This window comes from Myotis daubentonii, chromosome 3, assembly GCF_963259705.1.
Source record: "Myotis daubentonii chromosome 3, mMyoDau2.1, whole genome shotgun sequence".
NCBI lineage: Eukaryota > Metazoa > Chordata > Mammalia > Chiroptera > Vespertilionidae > Myotis > Myotis daubentonii.
In genome coordinates this window covers 218,479,020-218,499,029 of record NC_081842.1, presented here as the reverse complement: position 1 = coordinate 218,499,029, position 20,010 = coordinate 218,479,020, and the positions used below count along the sequence as shown (strand labels likewise).

Here is a 20,010-nt window from a genome sequence, read left to right as displayed (position 1 = left end):
AATTCTGTTTGAAATATATTTTTTTAATATATTTTGTATTGATTTCAGAGAGGAAGGGAGAGGGAGAGAGATGGAAACATCAAAGATGAGAGAGAATCATCCATCGGCTGCCTCCTGCACGCCCCACACTGGGGATCGAGCCCACAACCCAGGCATGGGCCCTGACCGGGAATTGAACCCTGACCTCCTGGTTCCTAGGTCCATGCTCAGCCCCTGGGCCCCACGGCCGGGCCGGGCTAGGTGGGCTCTGCTATAGAACCTCTCTGAGGCTTCGCTCTCCATCGGCCGCGGCCCCACGGCCCCGTGCCTCTGCCCAGCGCGCTGCCCTGCCGTTGGCGGGAGCATCACGATCATGCTGGCCGCGGTGCTGGCAACCGCCTGCCCAGCCAGCCCCCTGGGTTGGTGTGGACACCGGCCTGCTGGCCCCTCCCAGGCTCCTCTGCCGCCCAGCGTGTCTGGGGCTCGGTCCAGGCCACGCGTCCAGAGATGTTGGGCCAGAGCCTCCCGAGCTCCAGAGGCCAAGGCCCTGCCCCCACGGCCACGGCCACGGCCACGGCCCCCGCAGGGCCGGCTGCTGTAACGTGACTCCCTCGCCGGGCTGCCTGGCCTGCCCCCGGCGCAGGTGATCCAGTCCCCCGTGTCCCCAGGGCTGCTCTCAGCAGGCCCTCCCCTCCCCGGTACCTGCCTCTGTGAGAGACGGAGCGGCAGTGACACTGGGCAGGGCGGTGCTTGCGTGTCCCAGGGCTTGGCTGGCACGTCAGCGCTGCTCCTGCCGGCGCCCCCGGGGCATCAGCAGGGGAGGCGACAGGTGGCCACCCACGCGCCCAGGCTGCAGGCCGCTCACCCTCCTCACCTCAGAGTGGCTCTGGTGGCCCCCGACACCAGGAGGCAGCGGAACCCCATCTCCCTGCTGCCTGCCTCCTGCACCCTGAAGGCCAGCCCTGGGGCCGCACTCAGCCCAGGTTATCAAGCCACTGCTCTGTGCCAGGCCCAGGGGTCCTTGTGAATGCGCACACACACAAACACACATGCACATGTAGGCACACACATGCATGCACATATTTACACACAGCTGCACACATTTACACAGGCACGCAAATGCACACAATTGCATATTCACACAAACATGCATGAATTTACATTTATACATGTATACTCACCACACACATGTGTGCACACAAATGTGTACACTTAGCATGTACACGCAACATAATACACACATGAGTATGTGGAAGCGTGCACAAATGCACACCTGTCCAGGCATGCTTACATGTCCTTCATAGAGTATGGAAATATGCAGACACATAAATCTCCACACATGTAGCTACATACAAAAGCACAGGTGCACATTCACACTGGTCACACTTGCACATGAATACAGATGCACACAACACAAACAAGAGTGTAGACACACAAAAATGTTGACACATTCACACAAAGATGCACATACCTGGATGCTGACATGCATGAACATTCACACTCATGCACACATATTCTCACATAGCCACATGCCCTACACACACCCACACATGCCCTACACACAGCATGCACACACCTACACAGCCACACGCCTTGCACACAGCATGCACACACCTACACAGCCAAACACCCTGCACACAGCATGCACACACCTGCACAGCTGCACGCCCTGCACACAGCATGCACACACCTGCACAGCTGCACGCCCTGCACACAGCATGCACACACCTGCACAGTTGCACGCCCTGCACACAGCATGCACACACCTGCACAGCTGCACGCCCTGCACACAGCATGCACACACCTGCACAGCTGCACGCCCTGCACACAGCATGCACACACCTGCACAGCTGCACGCCCTGCACACAGCATGCACACACCTGCACAGCCGCACGCCCTGCACACAGCATGCACACACTTGCACAGCTGCACGCCCTGCACACAGCATGCACACACCTGCACAGCCGCACGCCCTGCACACAGCATGCACACACTTGCACAGCTGCACGCCCTGCACACAGCATGCACACACCACACAGCCGCACGCCCTGCACACAGCATGCACACACCTGCACAGCTGCACGCCCTGCACACAGCATGCACACACCACACAGCCGCACGCCCTGCACACAGCATGCACACACTTGCACAGCTGCACGCCCTGCACAAGGAGCACACGTGCAGCCACACGTGGCTCACCAGCACACAGCATGCACACACCGCACAGCCGCACGCCCTGCACAAGGAGCACACGTGCAGCCACACGTGGCGCACCAGCACACTTTTGTGCAAGGGCCCTAGTGCTGGTGTTGGCTCCAGGCCTGGGTGGGCGCAGGGTCCTCCTGGCGGGGAGAGGACACGGCTCCATGAGGAGCTGCCGGCCGGCAGCCGCCGGCGGGGGTGGGCTGGGATGGGCCGGAGGTCATCCCCCCAGGAAGCGGACAGCTCTGGGCCGGCTGTTCGGCTGGCAGGCCGGGCAGGATGCCGCCTCGTAAACTTCATAATAACTGCCCCCCTTTAACTCGTTTGACCTTGACGACAGTAATTTATGACACGCATTAGAGCGCTGTCATCTTCTCCTCCTGATGCGTAAACAAAGCACTTGGCCTGCTTCCTCTCCGCTCCCAGGCACGGGCCGCTCCCGCTGTGAGGCCCCGAGACGCGGGGCCCGGCCTCCGGCGTTTCCTACGCTGTGGACGCGGGGCCCCGTGGTCCCCACGTCCCCGCCACCACCCCCGGGGCCGATGATGAGGGCAGGAGGGAGCAGGAGCAGGAGCAGCAAGTGCGGGCGGGCTCCCAGCCCCTCAGGCACTCCCAGGTCACGGCCCCCCTCACGTCCTGACCCCCGTCTCTTGCAGAGGAGCCCACATTCCGCTGTGACGTGTGTGACGAGCTCTTCCAGTCCAAGCTGGACCTGCGGCGACACAAGAAGTACGCGTGCGGCTCGGTGGGCGCCGCCCTCTACGCGGGCCTGGGCGACGAGCTCAAGGCCAAGGGCCTGGGTGGCGGGGGCGGCGACGGGCAGGCCCATGAATGCAAGGACTGCGAGCGGATGTTCCCCAACAAATACAGGTGCCTCCCCCACCCCGTCCTCCCCCACCTCCCCTCCCCGCCCCTTCCCCAGGAGCCAGTCAGGACAGCAGGTCAGCCGGCCCTCGGAGCACAGAGGGAGCCCTGACAGGCCTAGGGCTGCAGGAACAGGGGGAGATGAGGGTCCCTTCCAGTGTGGCACCCCCAGGGGTGGGTACATGTCCCACTCCTCTGACATTGAGCTGACATTGAGCTGATATTGAGCTGACATTGAGCTGACATTGAGCTGATATTGAGCGGACATTGAGCTGATATTGAGCTGACATTGAGCTGATATTGAGCTGACATTGAGCTGACATTGAGCTGATATTGAGCGGACATTGAGCTGATATTGAGCGGACATTGAGCGGACATTGAGCTGATATTGAGCTGGCATTGAGCTGACATTGAGCTGGCATTGAGCTGGCATTGAGCTGATATTGAGCTGGCATTGAGCTGACATTAAGCTGGCATTGAGCTGACATTGAGCTGGCATTGGGCTGGCATTGGGCTGGCATTGAGCTGACATTGAGCTGACATTGAGCTAACATTGAGCTGGCATTGGGCTGATATTGAGCGGACATTGAGCTGACATTGAGCTAACATTGAGCTGGCATTGGGCTGATATTGAGCTGGCATTGGGCTGGCATTGGGCTGGCATTGAGCTGACATTGAGCGGACATTGAGCTGATATTGAGCTGGCATTGAGCTGACATTGAGCTGGCATTGAGCTGGCATTGGGCTGATATTGAGCGGACATTGAGCTGACATTGGGCTGATATTGAGCGGACATTGAGCTGGCATTGGGCTGATATTGAGCTGACATTGAGCTGACATTGGGCTGATATTGAGCTGGCATTGAGCTGGCATTGAGCTGACATTGAGCTGATATTGAGCTGACATTGAGCTGGCATTGAGCTGGCATTGAGCTGGCATTGAGCTGAGAAGAAGTTGGTCGTTGGAGGCCGCAGGTGTTCCTGGCTCTCACATGAAGTCTGGTCCCTGTCCGTGCCTCATCCCCTGGAGATTCCCTCTGAGACACTGGCCCTGCCCTGTGCATCAGGCGGAGCTGTGGGGGCAGATGGAGGGAAGGCAAGAACCGCAGGCCAGACGCGGGACATGCGGGCCAGGCCCAGGGCCGCTTCTGGAGAAAGGTCCCGGGCCAGAGTGGGGACCGTGCACCCCATGGCCCCGGGCTCGGTGGAGCGGCCTGACTGTCCGGATACACGCACAGCTCCTTAGACAGCGGCGGGAGAGGGGAGGAGCCACCCAGGGGTCCCCACCCCCGTCCCAGGTGCCACCCACCTGGCCCAGGAGGCCTCACAGAGAGACACAGAGTTCTGGACAGCATACCTGGAGCGGCCCCGGTGGCCCTTCCCGCCCCCAGCCAGGCAGGGTCAAGGCGGCGCCGGGAGCCCCGAGGGCCCCGGGGAAGACGGGCCTCCTGGGTCCGAGGAGGGACATGCTGTCCCCGTGCTTAGGGGACAGGTAGCCTTTCCAGCGCGGCCTCCTCCTGCCTCGAGAGTCTCCTCCTGAACGGGCCGGCCAAGGCAGCCGCCGCCCGGCAGGCCCCTAACCGGCCGTGGGGTCGCGGGGACTGGCCGCCGGCCCCTCGCGGCCTCCGGGGCGGGAAACCCTCCACCCCGAACAGATGACAGAAAGTCGGCGCTCAGGCAAGTCCCTCCGAGGCCCGGGCGGTCAGCGCTGCCGGGCCCCCGTTTCCTTTACATAAACACATAAATCACAATTAGCACCGGAGAGGGATCCCGGCTGCCGGCCCGGGGACCAGCGCCGCCCAGCTGAACGGATGGCTGGGCGCCGTAATTAACGGGCCGTGATGTATTGCTTCTCGCTCATGAAGATTAACGGGCGGACCTGGGCCACGGGAGGCAGGGGTCCCCGAGGGCCGGGGCTGCCCGCTCACCCGGGCCCAGCCCGCCCTGCACCCCGGCCACCTCCGTGTGCGCGCGCGCGGCGGGCGGGGAGCACCTGAGAACACTCGGGGCGGCCGTGGCTTTCGTGCGCCCCCTCCCACGCCGGGCTCATGGCCCTGTTGAAAGCTCTGGCCCCTTTTCTTAGGCCCAGGGTCAGCTTCAAGGTTAAGATTGTCCAGAAGGGAGGCCAGGAAGTGAGGGCTGGGGGCGCCCTGCGGTGGTTTTGGCCAAGGGCCGCCTCTGCCGCTCCATCCCATGGACCTGTGGGGGCGGGGGGGGCGGACGGTGCACAGCTCGCTCTGATCTGCACAGGGCGTGCTGGGGGCGCAGGCAGCCGTCCCGCCGGGCAGGGGGTGGGCCGGCTGGCCGGCAGTGACCTCTGACCTCCCGGCACAGCCTGGAGCAGCACATGGTCGTCCACACGGAGGAGCGAGAGTACAAGTGCGACCAGTGTCCCAAGGCCTTCAACTGGAAGTCCAACCTCATTCGCCACCAGATGTCCCACGACAGCGGCAAGCGCTTCGAATGTGAAAACTGTGTGAAGGTAACGCGCCCGCGTGTGGCCACTGCCCGTCTCGGACAGGCTGGTGGCGGGACTGGGAGGGGACAGCGCCCCGGGGCAGACCTGCTCTCTCCGGGCGGCCCCGCCCCCGCGATGGGGAAGGAGAATGGGGGCCCAGCCCCCCAAGGCCGAGCAGCACGGGTCCGCCTCCGCCTGCCTCCGCTGGACGGGCGGGCGGGCGCCGGCCACAGCCTCTGCCTCCGCAGGTGTTCACGGACCCCAGCAACCTGCAGCGGCACATCCGCTCGCAGCACGTGGGCGCGCGGGCGCACGCCTGCCCCGACTGCGGCAAGACCTTCGCCACGTCCTCCGGCCTCAAGCAGCACAAGCACATCCACAGCACCGTGAAACCTTTCATATGTAAGTCGTCCCCGGCTGGGCGCACGGGCCTGCGGGCGTTTCGAGGATCAAGCCAAGGCGGGGGGTCCCGGGGCTCCCTGGTGGCAGGACCCCTGTTGGTGCAGAGGCACCGAGGCGGCAGGGGCACCTCTGCCCCGCAGAGCCAGGCCAGGCACTGTGCTGGGGCCGCCGGTCCATGGCGCGGCTCCCTCACCGCCCCTCGTTTTGTGCCTCTTCCCTCACTTTCTCCTCCGCTTCCCTGGTTCCTCCCTCACACATCCCTGCAGAGGCCAGAGGTGGCCGCGGCTGCTAGGAAGGTCCTGGGTCCCGCCTTCTTCTCCCCTGCACACCCTCTCCCCGCACTCAGGCCCCACCCAACCCGGGCTCCCGGAGGCACAGCCATGCCGGTGGCACTCACCGAGTTCCACTGGGGCCTGGGCTACATGCCCAGGACTGTCCGGGTGTCAGGGCCCAGTGACATAACAGAGGAGACAGCGGTCGAGCCATGTAACCCTTAACCAGGCATGTGACCAGCGCCCGTGCTGGGGGTGGGGCAGGGCAGGACTAGGAGGCTCTCAGTGCCAGGCGGGCACTGCTCCCATGCAATGGGAGGCCAGGCAGCCTGTGGGACAAGTCTCTCCAGCAGAGACTGAAGGAGGAAGAGAGAGCGGAACAACAGCTCTGAGCATAGAGGCCAGGCGGCCAGTGTGTCTGGGGGGTGAGTGATAGGGGGTTCATAGGAGAGGGGTCAGAAGTCACAAAGGGCTAGGTCCCAGGGACCTCATGGGCCAGCCCAGGGAAGTGAGCCTGAAGGTTTTTCTCTGCCTAACAGTGCAATGAGCAATCATTTCACACCAGATAGTGCTGAGTCACCATTCACACCAGATAGTGCTGAGTCACCATTCACACCACATAGTGCTGAGTCACCATTCACGCCAGATAGTGCTGAGTCACCATTCACGCCAGATAGTGCTGAGTCACCATTCACGCCAGATAGTGCTGAGTCACCATTCACGCCAGATAGTGCTGAGTCACCATTCACGCCAGATAGTGCTGAGTCACCATTCACGCCAGATAGTGCTGAGTCACCATTCACGCCAGATAGTGCTGAGTCACCATTCACGCCAGATAGTGCTGAGTCACCATTCACGCCAGATAGTGCTGAGTCACCATTTCACATGCATTATCTCACAGTACCCTTACAAAATCCTAGGAAGCGGGGTCTGTACTATCTCTAATGACCGAGAAGGAAACTGAGGCTTCAGGACATTAAGGGGCCAGGTGCTCAAGGCCATGCGGCAAAACCCTGCTTCTGGTTCAGGTGGCTGGCTCCTGACCCCAGGCGAGGCGGCCTGGGACTTCTCAGGCTCCATTACATCAAAGCCAGAGGGGTGACCCTGGGAGTGTGGGGAGTTGTGTCAGGGTGTTCTCGCCATGGGGGGTCATTCTGTGTGTGTGTGTATGTGTGTGTGCACGTGTGTGCTTGTGGGAGTGTGTGTGTGAATGTGGGTGAGTGCAGGCATGTGTGTGTCAGTGTGTGCATGTGTGTGAGTGTAGGTGTGTGGTGTGTGCCTGTGTGTGTGAGTGTGGGTGTGTCCATGTGAGGGCATTTAAGTGGGTGTGTGCCTGCGTGTGTGTGTGACTGTGGGTGTATGCATGTGTGTGAGTGCTGGTGTGTGCATTGGGGGGGTGTGGGTGTGTGTGAGTGGCTGTGTGCCTGTGTGTGTGAGTGTGGGTGTGTGCGTGTGAGGGTATGTAAGTGGGTGTGTGCCTGTGTGTGACTGTGGGTGTATGCATGTGTGTGAGTGCTGGTGTGTGCATTGGGGGGGGTGTGAGTGGCTGTGTGCGTTGGGGGGATGAGGGTGAGTGTGTGGGGGTGTAGGTGTGTGCGTGTGTGTGGGTGTGGGTGTGTGAGTCTGTATGTGTGTGAATGTGTGGTGGTGAGTGTGTATATCCACACATGTACCCCTCAAGGAAAACTGCTGACGGGATGAGGGTGGGCCAGGGTCCCTCTGCACCCTGGCAGAGCCTGGGTCCCCGTTCCTCAGGTGCTGGTCCCCATGTCCAAGGGCCTCTCAGCCCTGCAGGCAGCCGCCTCCCATACCGGCTCTGACAGCGGCGGCCATCCCAGGTCCAGGACCCGCATCTCCGGACCTCAGTCCCCTGGAGACGTCTCTGTGGCCCCAGCATCTCTGCAGCCCCCACAGCGGGAGCAGGTGGTGGGGACCCGGCATGCCAGGCTCCCAGGCCCAGGCACCTTTCCAAGCTCAGGGGGTAGCAGCCACTAACGAGGCCCTGACACCGCCCGTCCAGGGTCAAGGGCACAGCAACGGCCTCTTGTTTCGTCCAGCCAGGCCTGAGCTGAGCGCGGGCTCTCCCCCTCCCCGAGCTGGGCGGGACCTGAGGGTATTTATAGATGGTCCCGTGCCTCCCCAGGGGCAGATGTGATTCCGTGAGGCAGCCTCTTCCCTTGAAAATGCCTGCCCTGCCCGCGGCCAGGAAGGCCGAGCGGCTCATATAAATAGACGCTGTGAGGAAGGCGCCATAGTCCGGGCCGGCTCCCGCTAGGTGGCCTGCCGTCAGGCCGCGAGGGCCGGGGGAGCGAGCAGCACGCGAAACCATTGTTCCCACCAGGGCTGCATCAGGCGCAGATTGTCCTGCAGAGAGAGATGCGGGGGGGGGGGGGGGGGGGCGCGTTTCTCCTGCGGCTGGAAAAACAGGAGAAAGGAACGCTGGTGACTTGCTGCTGCCACGCAGCCCACAGGCCACCGGGAAAATGGCTGCGACGGGTCCCCTGGGTCCCGGGGTCCTGCGCTCGGCGCCAGCCGGCACTGCCCTCTCCTGTCGGGAGCAGAGACGGCACCGCCTCTGGATCCCAATTCGGGAGGTTCCACTTTCCTCTGACGCGGACCCAGCCCCGAGCTGCAGGCCCTGCGGGGGCCCCCTCTCCCCCCCACCTCAGGCCACCCCCACGGCGACCACACAGGCCAGGAGCCCAGGCCCCCCACCCAGCACTCCTGAGGGGTGGCCGCCTGGCTGCAGGCCCCAGGGCCTGGGACAGGAGAAGATGGGCAGCTGGGGACACTGCACCATCAGAAACGGGGGGTGTGATGTGGGGGGCAGGATGAGGCAGGAAGGGAGGTGGGTCCTGGGCGAGCCCCACGGCGGCACCTGGCTGCCTGCCTGCCTTTGCCCACCTGAGGCCGGAAGTCCTTGCCCCCATTCCAGACGCAGAGCGTGAGGCCTAGCCTGGCTGCCCGGGGAGCACGGGACACAGAAGCAGCCCTTGTCCGTTCATGCTGGGCACAAGGCCACCCCTAGCATGGGGTGCACATGTGTGTCTGTGTGCACATGTGTTTGCAGGCACACGCATGCAGATGTGCACATACACAATGCAACATATGCATGTACCCATGAATGGCATGCACACGTGCTCACTGTGAAATGCATGAGCACACTTGTGTGCACATGCACACATATGTGCGTGTGAGTGGCGTTCGCACACGTGTGACATGCATACATTTGTGTACGTGTACACATTCAGCCATTTATGCACCACATGAACACACATGAGCACACATGCTCATGCACACACATTCCCACATCTGTATGCACATGTGTCTACATGCATGCATGCATAATACATGTGCCTGCAGGTGCATATTCTCACATGAACGTGTGTGCATCTACACACTTGCGCGCACACATGCATACCTAGTGACGTACATGTACACACAGAGAGAAGCACAGGCTGCTCCGATCACCAGGGACAGAAGCCCCCTCCCTGCCCCCCCCCGGTTTCCTGGTAATTTCATAGCGTGTTTGCGTGCTTTCTGCTGACGCTTTAGGTGAGGTCTGCCACAAGTCCTACACGCAGTTCTCCAACCTGTGCCGCCACAAGCGCATGCACGCCGACTGCCGCACGCAGATCAAGTGCAAGGACTGCGGCCAGATGTTCAGCACTACCTCCTCCCTCAACAAGCACCGGCGCTTCTGCGAGGGCAAGAACCATTACCCGCCCGGCGGCCTCTTCTCCCCGGGCCTGCCCCTCACCCCCAGCCCCCTGCTGGACAAGGCCAAGCCGCCCCCCAACCTCAACCACGCCGGCCTGGGCTTCAGCGAGTACTTCCCCTCCCGGCCGCACCCGGGGAGCCTGCCCTTCTCGGCGGCGCCGCCGGCCTTCCCCACACTGACCCCCGGCTTCCCCGGCATCTTCCCGCCGTCCCTGTACCCCCGGCCGCCTTTGCTACCTCCCACGCCGTTGCTCAAGAGCCCCCTGAACCACACCCAGGACGCCAAGCTGCCCAGCCCCCTGGGGAACCCGGCGCTGCCCCTGGTCTCCGCCGTGGGCAGCAGTGGCCAGGGTGCCGCGGGCGCCGCGGGGCCCGAGGAGAAGTTCGAGGGGCACCTGGAGGACACGTACCCCGAGAAGCTCAAGACACGGAGCAGCGACCTGTCGGACGGCAGCGACTTCGAGGACATCAACACCACGACCGGCACGGACCTGGACACGACCACGGGCACCGGCTCGGACCTGGACAGCGACGCGGAGAGCGACCGCGACAAGGCCAAGGACAAGAGCCAGGCGGCCGAGGGCAAGCCCGGCTTCGGGGGCGGCGCGGCGCCGCCGGGGGCCCCCAACAGCGTGAGCGAGGTGCCCGTCTTCTACGCCCAGCACTCCTTCTTCCCGCCGCCCGACGAGCAGCTGCTGGCGGCGGGCGCCACGGGCGACTCCATCAAGGCCATCGCGTCCATCGCGGAGAAGTACTTCGGGCCCGGCTTCATGGGTGCCCCCGAGAAGCGGCTGGGCGCGCTGCCCTACCACTCCGTGTTCCCCTTCCAGTTCCTGCCCGACTTCCCCCCCTCCCTCTACCCCCTCGCCGACCGCACCCTCGCCCACAGCCTGCTGGTCAAGGCCGAGCCAAAGTCGCCCCGGGACGCCCTCAAGGGGGGCGGCCCCAGCACCGAGTCCCCCTTCGACCTCACCACCAAACCCAAAGAGGCGCTGCCCGTCCTGCCCGCGCCCAAGGCGGGCCCCGCGGGGGCCGAGGAGCAGCCGCTGGACCTGAGCATCGGCAGCCGCGCCCGGGCCAGCCTGAACGGCGGGGGCCGGGAGCCGCGCAAGAACCACATCTACGGGGAGCGCCAGCTGGCGGGCGACGGGCTGCCCCGGGCCTGCCCGGCCCAGCTGCCCCGGCAGCCCTCCCTGCACTACGCCAAGCCCTCGCCCTTCTTCATGGATCCCATCTACAGGTATTCACAGGCCCTGCCCTCGCCGCGCCCAGGCCACGCGCTGCCTCTCCGGCTGCCCCAGGCCACGCGCCGCCTCTCCGGCTCCCCCAGGCCACGCGCCGCCTCTCCGGCTCCCCCAGGCCCTCCCGCTATCTTTGCTGGCTCAGGGGCCCACGCTGGCTCAGCCCGACCCTGGGATCCTGGCGTGGGTGCCTGGCCGGGCCACTTCGGGAGGCCAGGGCAGGGTCTCCTGGACACTCGCGCTCCCTCTGCGCTGCCTGAGCGACACACCCCCCCGCAACCCCCCCTTGATCCCCACCCCGGGCCCTGAGCCTCCAGCTGTCTTCCTAGACCAGCTCGGGCCCCCACAAAACTCACACCCGCCCTCGCCCTTCCCTCTCCCCAGTGTCTCTGCTTCCCTCTGGCCGCAGCCGGCCTTCCTGGTGGCCCAGGGGGGAGCCCCTGCCCATGGAGGGGGAGCAGGGGGAGGAGGAGGGGGAAGAGTGGGGAGGAGGGGGAGGAGGAGGGGGGAGAGTGGGGAGGAGGGGGAGGAGGGGGAAGAGTGGGGAGGAGGGGGAGGAGGAGGAGGAGGGGGAAGAGTGGGGAGGAAGCTAGAGGGCTGGCACCAATCAGTGTCCCTTCACTCGGCCAGCCTCCCAGTGAGGGGCCACCTTTGTCCTCCCCGGTGTCTGTGGGCCTATGACCTGGGGTTGTGGGGTGGGGGGGGTCTGACCCCGACCTGTGCCCCGGGGAGCCTGGCTGAGCCCCAGGAGCGGACTGAGCACAGGCAGGTTGGGAGGGAGCCAAGGCGCAGGCAGCGGGTATTGGTGGTGCAGCTGACGCAGGCCCTGCCCCTGGGCGGGAGGCGTGTGCACACGCGTGTACACATATGCACTGGTGTCAGGGAGCAAGGGCCGTGCGGCCACCCGAGGGCCGTGTGCCTGCTGCTCGCTCCCCAAGGGCCAGCAGGGCCTGGGACCGCGTTCAGTGAGGTCACGCCTGCTGAGGGACGGAGACGCGCCCAGTCAGGCGGGGTGCCAGCAAGGGGCGGGGGCCAGTCTCCCCTTGCCCTCCAGTGCCCCCCTGGGTCCCCCTCGCCCGCCTGTGGGGCCGCCATGTGGCCCAAATCAGCATGAAGGCAGAGGGATGGAGCCACACCGAGCCCTCCTCCCGTGTGTCCCCCCTCGCCCATGCCCCCAGCCTGGTGCCCCCTGGGAGGGCGGGACTGGGCGCGGCCCAGCTCTGAGGGGCCTCGGCTAAGCCCTCGGAGCCCGTTCCACTCCCGCACGGCCGTGCCCGGAGTCATTCTCTCCCCCGAGGGGGCCTCCCCGAGCCCGTCCTGCGGCTCCCGCCCGCCCCCTCCTGGACGGCGGCTCTCCGCGGGGCTACCTGTGAGACCCCCCTGCCCCTGGGCTCCGGGCGGCTCTGGGGTCTCCTGTGCTCAGCCCCTCTCCTGGGTCGGCCCGTCTTGCTTGGCCAGCGTCCCGCTGGGCCCGGGAAGACAGCCACATGTCAAAGGGACGGAGCGAGGCCTCGCAGGAGCCAGGCAGGCCCGCGGGCCCGGGGCTCGGTCAGAGGGGCTATGTCTGCCGGTGAAGAGGTTTCCCGTTTAGATGGAATCTCAACCCCGAGGGGAAACTGAGGCAGGCGCTGCTGGGAAATGATGAGAGGGCACCTGGGTGAGGAGACCTGGGTGAGGGGGGACGTCAGGTGACCTCAGGGGAGAGGGACTGCTGGCCGCCACCCTGGCCACCTTCCCCCGCCCCCCCCCCGCTCTGTGCTGACCACGTGTCACTGGCATTTGGCCGCCAGGGCCCCGGTGGGAGCTGCCCGGCCACATGAGGGGGCCCCGCGCCTTCCCCAGGACGAAGCCGCTGGCCACTCACCAGCCGGGCAGAGCGCCCGGTGCCTGGGGCCGGGGACAGGGAAGTTGGGGAGTCGGGGGCAGGCTCCTGCGGGCTCCGTGTTCTGCTGGGACAACCCCAGGGACCCCGACAGAGTGGACGGGGCAGGGCTGGTCCCAGGCTCCGCGTTCAGCATTCACACGGTCACGGGCGCCCCAGCTGGGGTGGGGGGCGCTGGGAAGACTGGGAGGGCCCAGAGCTGGTGAGGTGATGGGGGCACGGGAGGGAGGGAGCCAGGGCTCAGCGGGCAGCGCGTGGGCCAAGCCATGACGGTCCCTGCACGTCGGTGAGACTCCGTGGGGCCCAGCAGAACCGGCATGACGAGGACCCCCGTGACCGGGGGCGCAGGCAGGAGCCCGCGGGCCCTGGGGGTACGTAACCCTCGGCGTTGCTGTCCAGCAGGGTGGAGAAGCGGAAGGTGCCGGACCCCGTGGGCGTCCTGAAGGAGAAGTTCCTGCGGCCTCCCCCTCTGCTCTTCCACCCCCAGGTGAGCTGGGCTGGGCGCAGGGCGGGGGGCGGGGGGCAGGACCCCGAGGCCCGTCCAGGCCGGGCCACACCCCGAGGCGGGCGGCAGCCTCCCCACCTGCCCGTCAGATGCCCTGGGTCTCTCCCTGCGGACCAGGCAGTGCCCTGAGGCCGGACGGGGTGAAGGGCCGGGACGCTGAGGAAGGAGGGGGCTCTGGGGGGGGCAGCCCTGTGGGTTCCTCAGAAGCAGCCAAGGCCCCCGGCCCAGGGGGCCCACCGGCCATGACCCGGCTGTGGGAGGGGCGGTGGGCAGAGCTCAGGGAGGAAAGCCAAGACTGAGTGGAAGGTTCAGCCGGAGGGACACAGCGGGATGTGGAGGTGAGCGGCCTTTCCGGGGTGCACGGGCCCTGGGGTGCCTGACAAGAAAGACCAGGAAAGGGTGGCCGTGTGTCAGGGGGCAGAGCGGGGTGAGGAGGCAGGAGCAGGAGACAAGCAGCGGGTCCCGGGGGCTGGAGAGGGTGGGAGCCCCCCGCCCCGAGACTGGGGTTTGGTCTGGGAAGGAGACCTCAGACCCCAGGCCTGCGGCCACTCCGTCTGCCCCTCAGGCCCCGCCTCCCGGGCGTGGGCACAGAGGCCACAGAGCCGAGAGGACCAGCAGGGCCGGGCGGAGTCCCTGGTTCCCTGCCCTGCGCCCACCTGTCCTCACTGCGTGGGGCCCAGCCCCCCAAAACCACCCCCACGCCTCGGCCCGGGGGGTCCCGGGCGCACCCAGACTCTAGACAGGCATTGTTCTGCCCGGAGCCGCGCCGTGGACAAGCCCCCAGTTAAACCTGCGCCGTGGGCTCACAGCTAATCTTAGAGCCCATTGTCTCGCTGGGCCGGGGCCGGTTAACAACTTCCCCCGATTTTCCTCGGCCCGGCTGGGAGCGGCCAGGCTGGGAACCGCTGGCCGGCCAGGCGCATCCTGTGTTTGTGTTTGCGGGGAGCTGGGCCCGGAATATCTGACGGGGCGAGCGGGCAGGGCCGGCCGGACTGCGGCCTCTGAGACCCACCCGGGCCTGACAACCAGGGGCTGGCGGGGCGCACTGACCCCCTGTGAGCTGGGCCCTGCCCCCCGCCCCTCCGCCTGTGGGCCCAGAGCTGGGGGAGGACAGATGGGAGGTGACCAGTAAGTGACCTCATGACATGGCCTGGGCCTGTGCTCAGAGCGGGCGCTGCTGCGGTCACATCGGCCAGGCCAGGGCTTCCCCCCTGAGGTCGGGCGTGCCGTGGGCAGCCCCAGGGTGCAGGGCGAGGAGGTCCTGCTGGCCACGGCCCCCACCACCTCTGGGGGTCCTGGGGAGTCGGAGTGGTGGAGGGTTCCAGGACCTTTCAAGACTGCGGGCAGGGGGGCAGCGGTGTGTGTTTCTGGGGTCCCACTGTCCACGGAGGGGCCGGGGAGAGGCCGGGCAGCCGCAGAGGGGGCCGTTCACGTCGGTCCATCAGGGGCCGGGGGGGCGCCCACAGCAGTGCCTCCCCCACAGGGTCCTGCCACCTGGACGGGGCTGGCATGGGACAAGGCGGCAGCCCAGGGCCACAGAGGCCTGGGCCGTTCTGGGCAGCCGTCATTTTCTGTTCATTAGCCCATTAGTCAGTTGGTCCCCAACTTGTACCCCGAGGGGCTCTGGCCATGGCAAAGGCCCTTCCTGTCCCGGCCCCGCCCACGCCCCCCAGGGCCAGGCACCGGCAGGCCTCCGGGACGCCCCCTCCATCGGGGACGGTGCTGCCAGGCCTGTGCGGCTGCAGCAGCCCCCCGCTCTCCTGTCCCCGAGCCCCCAGCACTCGGGGGGCAGGCACAGTGCCCACCACGTGGAAAAAAACAGTGCCACGCTCCTCCTCCTCCTGCCACCCCCTTGGCATCTCCAAGGAGCAGAGAGGCAGCTCCTCGGCCCGTGTCCCCGTGTCCTGGGCCGTGTGGCACCGGCACTGCCTCCTGGCTACTGCGTTAGTGAGGTCCGGTCTCAGCTGTGGGCTCTTTCTAGTACGTCGCCTGCAATGATGGCCTCCCGCCACTAGGGGTGGTGGCGCCTCAGGTCCTGATCCCTGTGATCCCTTGAGATTCAGGTAACTGTCTTAATTTTTCAAGACTCAAAAAAATAAATAAATAAAAGATATGATTTTGTCTTTAACCCAAACTGGACAGTCAGGAGTGATGGCCAGGGGTCAGGCCAGCAGGTGTCAGCATGGGGCGGGGGGGGGGGGGGGGGGTGATGGCCCGTGTCCACAGTCCGCCTCACTGGGCCCCACGCCAGGCAGGGCGGGGGCAGGTCAGCTCCAGCTCCCGCAGCCGGGACCCCGACGGTGACGGGGGCTCTGGGGAAGGACCAGGGCAGGGCTGGGCCGCGGTCGGTGGACGAATCCAGCGCAGGGCCGAGGAGACGCCGGGATATCCGGTTCCAGTGACGGCCTGAGGCCCGCGTGGCCTCTCGTCCCGGCCTGGCCCTGCCGTGCTCTGTCACTGAGGACCCGACACCCATGGGTGGGTCCCCACGCTTCAAGAGAGGGGCGGACCCTGGCCGGCATGCTCAGTGGATAGAGCATCGGGCTGAGGACCAAAGGGTCCCGGGTTCGATTCCAGTCAAGGGCATGCACCTTGGCTGCAGGCTCCTCCCCACTCGGGCCCTGGTTGGGGTGCAGGCAGGGGGCAACCAATCGCTGTGTCTCTCTCACATCAATGCTTCTCTCTGCCTTCCCCTCTCTCTCCCTCTCTCCCTAAAAACCAATGGAAAAATACCTCCGGGTGAGGATTAACCAAAAAAAAAAGTCAAAGAGAGGGGGTGGCTCCGGGGAGTCCCCCAGCCTCTCCCGTTCTCACGCCAACAGATGTCGGCCATTGAGACCATGACGGAGAAGCTGGAGAGCTTCGCGGCCATGAAGGCGGACTCCAGCGCCCTGCAGCCCCTGCCCCACCACCCCTTCAACTTCCGCTCCCCGCCCCCCACGCTCTCCGACCCCATCCTCAGGAAGGGCAAGGAGCGCTACACCTGCAGGTGAGCCTCCCGGGGGCCCTGGGCTGGTGGGCACCCTGCGGGGGGGGGGGGTGGCCACAGGTGACACGGCCCAGCCCGTGGCCCTGCTTTTCCAGGGAAACCCCAGTCACAGCCGGCAGCCGCGCAGCAATAAATGGTCCGTGATCCTCATGTTCTTGTTTGGGGTGGACCCCACCCCTCCCCGCTGCCTCCCCGCAAGCTGTACGAGCTCAGAAAGTGGCCGGCGGCCGGGCGGGCAGCGGGAGTCCCAGAGGCAGAGGCCAGGGCTGCGCGAGGTTGAACTGCGGCTCTGGGTGGGGACTCACACCCCAGCCTGGGGAAGAGACCACTGTGTCTGTCCCCTGCGGCACCTGCCTTTCTCAGCCGGTCCCCGCCGGTCCCAGCCGGTCCCAGCCAGCACAGCACCCTGGGCTCCAGGCTGAGATGAAGTTTGAGGAGGGAGCCGGCCCGGAGGCCCCAGCAGGACAGTCCATCCGCTAGTGGCTTCTCTGTAACGCTCAGCTGGGCGCTGGCCACCGGCCCCGGGGGAGGAGCTGGGGGGGACTAGGTGCCCAGTTTGAGGGGGGCTGCGCCAGGAAGCACCTGGCCCCTGGGTCTCCTGACGGCCTCCCACCCCCAGGTACTGCGGGAAGATCTTCCCCCGATCTGCGAACCTCACGCGACACCTGAGGACGCACACGGGGGAGCAGCCGTACAGGTGAGAGCCGCGTGGGGGGGGTGGGACCAGCGTTTGCTCCCGGTCACTCCCGGGCCCCCTCCTGACCCCCCGCCGTCCTGCCCTGGGACGTTGTACAGATCAGGCAGGAGGCGCCCCTGCCCGGCAGGTTCTGGAGGCTCCCACCTGCCCTGGAGGACGATGCCAGAGCAGCCCTCCATCCTCTGGTGTGTCCGCTGGGCAGGGGCTCAGAGCAGGGCCTGCCAGGATCCAGGGCCCCAGGGCAGTCTGTCGGCGAAGCCTCAGCCGAACCCCCCCGGCTGAGCCCAGCCTCGTTCACCCCCCGATGACCAATGGCCGATGGTCGTGGCTGACCTGACCCCGGTTCAGGGTGGTGCCCTGGCAGGCGGACCGTGGACCAGAGCTCCGAGCAAATGCAGGTCCCAGCCAGGCTGGGGCACCCCAGGGACTTGCGCGAGTCCCCTTAGGGTCCTGGACAGAGCCGTGCGTCCAGTCCCCACCTCGCCCCTCAGTTCTTGGGCAGCAACGCGGCCACACAGCACAGCGGGGGTGTCTACAACAAGTGGGGCACCACCTTCCTCTCAAAGGCTTGGAGCCCGGGGCTCAGGGACACCCCGTGACTTGCCGGGGGTCCGAGGCCACATCTGAGCCGAGTGCCTCGCCAGCTCACCGACCTGGCCCTGGGCCCTGGGCCTTCCCGGGGCACGAGCGGGCTGCGGGGGACCCTGGCTTTCAGGAACCCAGCCGGGAAGGGGCCTGGGGCTGGCATTTCAGACGAGAGCCACGGTGCTGGCGGCCTGGAGCGCAATGGGAGCCGCTGGTTTCACTGCCCGGCATCGCGCTGGGGGCCTGAGAGGCAGCGGTTGGGAGTAGGGAGCTGGCACGGCTGGAAGTTGGTGCCAGAAGGTTCCCACATCTAGCTACCCTGGCCCTGGAGACTGAGCTGTGTGTGTGGGTGTCCCCATCCCTGGGGAGGTGGCCACATGGGCCCCTGCAGGTATCGTGGTCCCTACGCCCACCCTGAGATGTAACACGCGTCCCCAGCCACCACAGGGCCAGGTCGCGTCCTGGCGGGAGAAAGGCCAGCTCGCCCTGCTCACCGCCTGTGTGGCAGCACCCAGCGCCCAGCACAGGCCCCGCCGCCCAGAAGCGGGTGCCGCCTGGCGAAGGCCAGAGCAGCGGGAGGGCTGGTCCGTTGCCCGCCGCCCGGGTCTTTGTGTAACGCGAGCCGGTTTCCGGACCGTGTTCCGTGTAAAAGCCCCCGGGGGCCCGGCCGTGTTTATAGAAACATTTGATGATCATTGATTTCTTTTGTTCTCTCCAATCCGTGAGGTTCAACTTACGGAGCAATAATTGCTTGGGAAGTTCGCGTTGCGGATCTTGACTTTCTCGGGCGCAAGGCGGCCCTGTGATGAGGGGCCCGGGGGTGACTTCCCGCGACATCGCGGGGTTCCGGGCCGCCTTTGATCACTGGGAGGCTTTAAGTGGGAAAAGGGAAATGCGCACATTCGGCCTCAGAAACCTGCCAAAGAGGGGGACCCCCCCGCCCGCCCCCCGCCTACATGAGCACCCCACCCCATGGTGTGCGCGCCAGGGAGGCCAGCGGACGGCCCCTCGCCGCCGGCTTCTTGTGGCTGCGCATGACCCGATGACCGCGCTACACAGCGCTGACCGCTGCCTTTAAAGTCCGCGCCCCGGCCATCCAAAGTGACTCCGGCCGCGGCCAAAGCCTGCGCGCGGGGAGGACAGGCACGTTCTCCTGTGACTGACACGCTGCCTGGAGCGGAGGGGAGACTTGGTCCTGGCCAAGCCGGCCCCTCGGCTGGCGGCGTCTCCTGGTCAGAGCGCGGCGGGAAGGAAGGAGCCTCAGACCCCGTCCTTGCAGCTCCGTGCGCAGGCCTTGTTGAGATGAGGATGGAGGGACATGAAGACTGAATTAGAGCCCTGGCCGGTGTGCTCAGTGGGTAGAGCGTCGGCCTGCAGCCCAAAGGGTCCCGGGTTCGATTCCAGCCAAAGGCATGTACCTTGGTTGCAGGCTCCTCCCCGGCCCAGACCCTGGTCAGGTGGTGTGCAGGAGGCAACCCATCGATGTGTCTCTCACATCTGGTCTCTCCCCCTCTCTCCTACTCTCTCTAAAAATCAGTGGGAAAATGACCCGGGTGAGGATTAACAACAACAAAAAGACTGAATTAGGGCTGAGGGCTGCCTTCTTCCCTGTCCTGGCGCCGGCCGGACCTTGAGTCACACGGTGGAGGCGAGCTTCCGAGGCTGCCCTGGCCTGGGGGGACCTGGGATTCCCGCCCCAAGAAACACGCCTCCCACCTTCAGTCCGGCTCCTCCCGGGCTCCCGTCCTGCCTCTGCGTGAAGCCCCACGCCCGTGCTGGGCCAGGCGTCTCTCCTTCCTCCTTAGCTGAGTACTAGGACTGGGTCCCTCCTTCCTCCTTAGCTGAGTACTAGGACTGGGTCCCTCCTTCCTCCTTAGCTGAGTACTAGGACTGGGACTCTTCTTCCTCCCTTAGCTGAGTACTAGGGCTGGGTCTCTCCTTCCTTCCTTAGCTGAGTACTAGGACTGGGTCCCTCCTTCCTCCTTAGCTGAGTACTAGGGCTGGGTCCCTCCTTCCTCCCTTAGCTGAGTACTAGGGCTGGGTCTCTCCTTCCTCCTTAGCTGAGTACTAGGGCTGGGTCTCTCCTTCCTTCCTTAGCTGAGTACTAGGACTGGGTCCCTCCTTCCTCCTTAGCTGAGTACTAGGACTGGGTCTCTCCTTCCTTCCTTAGCTGAGTACTAGGACTGGGTCCCTCCTTCCTCCTTAGCTGAGTACT

The 20,010-nt window shown here is 65.5% G+C and overlaps 1 protein-coding gene across 6 annotated transcripts in view; it reads left to right on the top strand.

Moving 5' to 3' along the window:
• PRDM16 (PR/SET domain 16) overlaps window positions 1-20,010 on the top strand; it is a 275,561-nt gene that overhangs the window by 243,675 nt on the left and 11,876 nt on the right. For 4 of the 6 annotated variants that reach the window (XM_059691515.1, XM_059691514.1, XM_059691512.1 and 1 more), the window contains 7 exons: window positions 2,838-3,051; window positions 5,379-5,526; window positions 5,751-5,904; window positions 9,732-11,136; window positions 13,419-13,506; window positions 16,347-16,513; window positions 17,133-17,210. In XM_059691515.1, coding sequence (XP_059547498.1) covers window positions 2,838-3,051; window positions 5,379-5,526; window positions 5,751-5,904; window positions 9,732-11,136; window positions 13,419-13,506; window positions 16,347-16,513; window positions 17,133-17,210 — 2,254 coding nt within the window. The remainder of the gene's footprint in view (window positions 1-2,837; window positions 3,052-5,378; window positions 5,527-5,750; window positions 5,905-9,731; window positions 11,137-13,418; window positions 13,507-16,346; window positions 16,514-17,132; window positions 17,211-20,010) is intronic. The other 2 variants (XM_059691517.1, XM_059691513.1) reach the window with 1 other exon arrangement.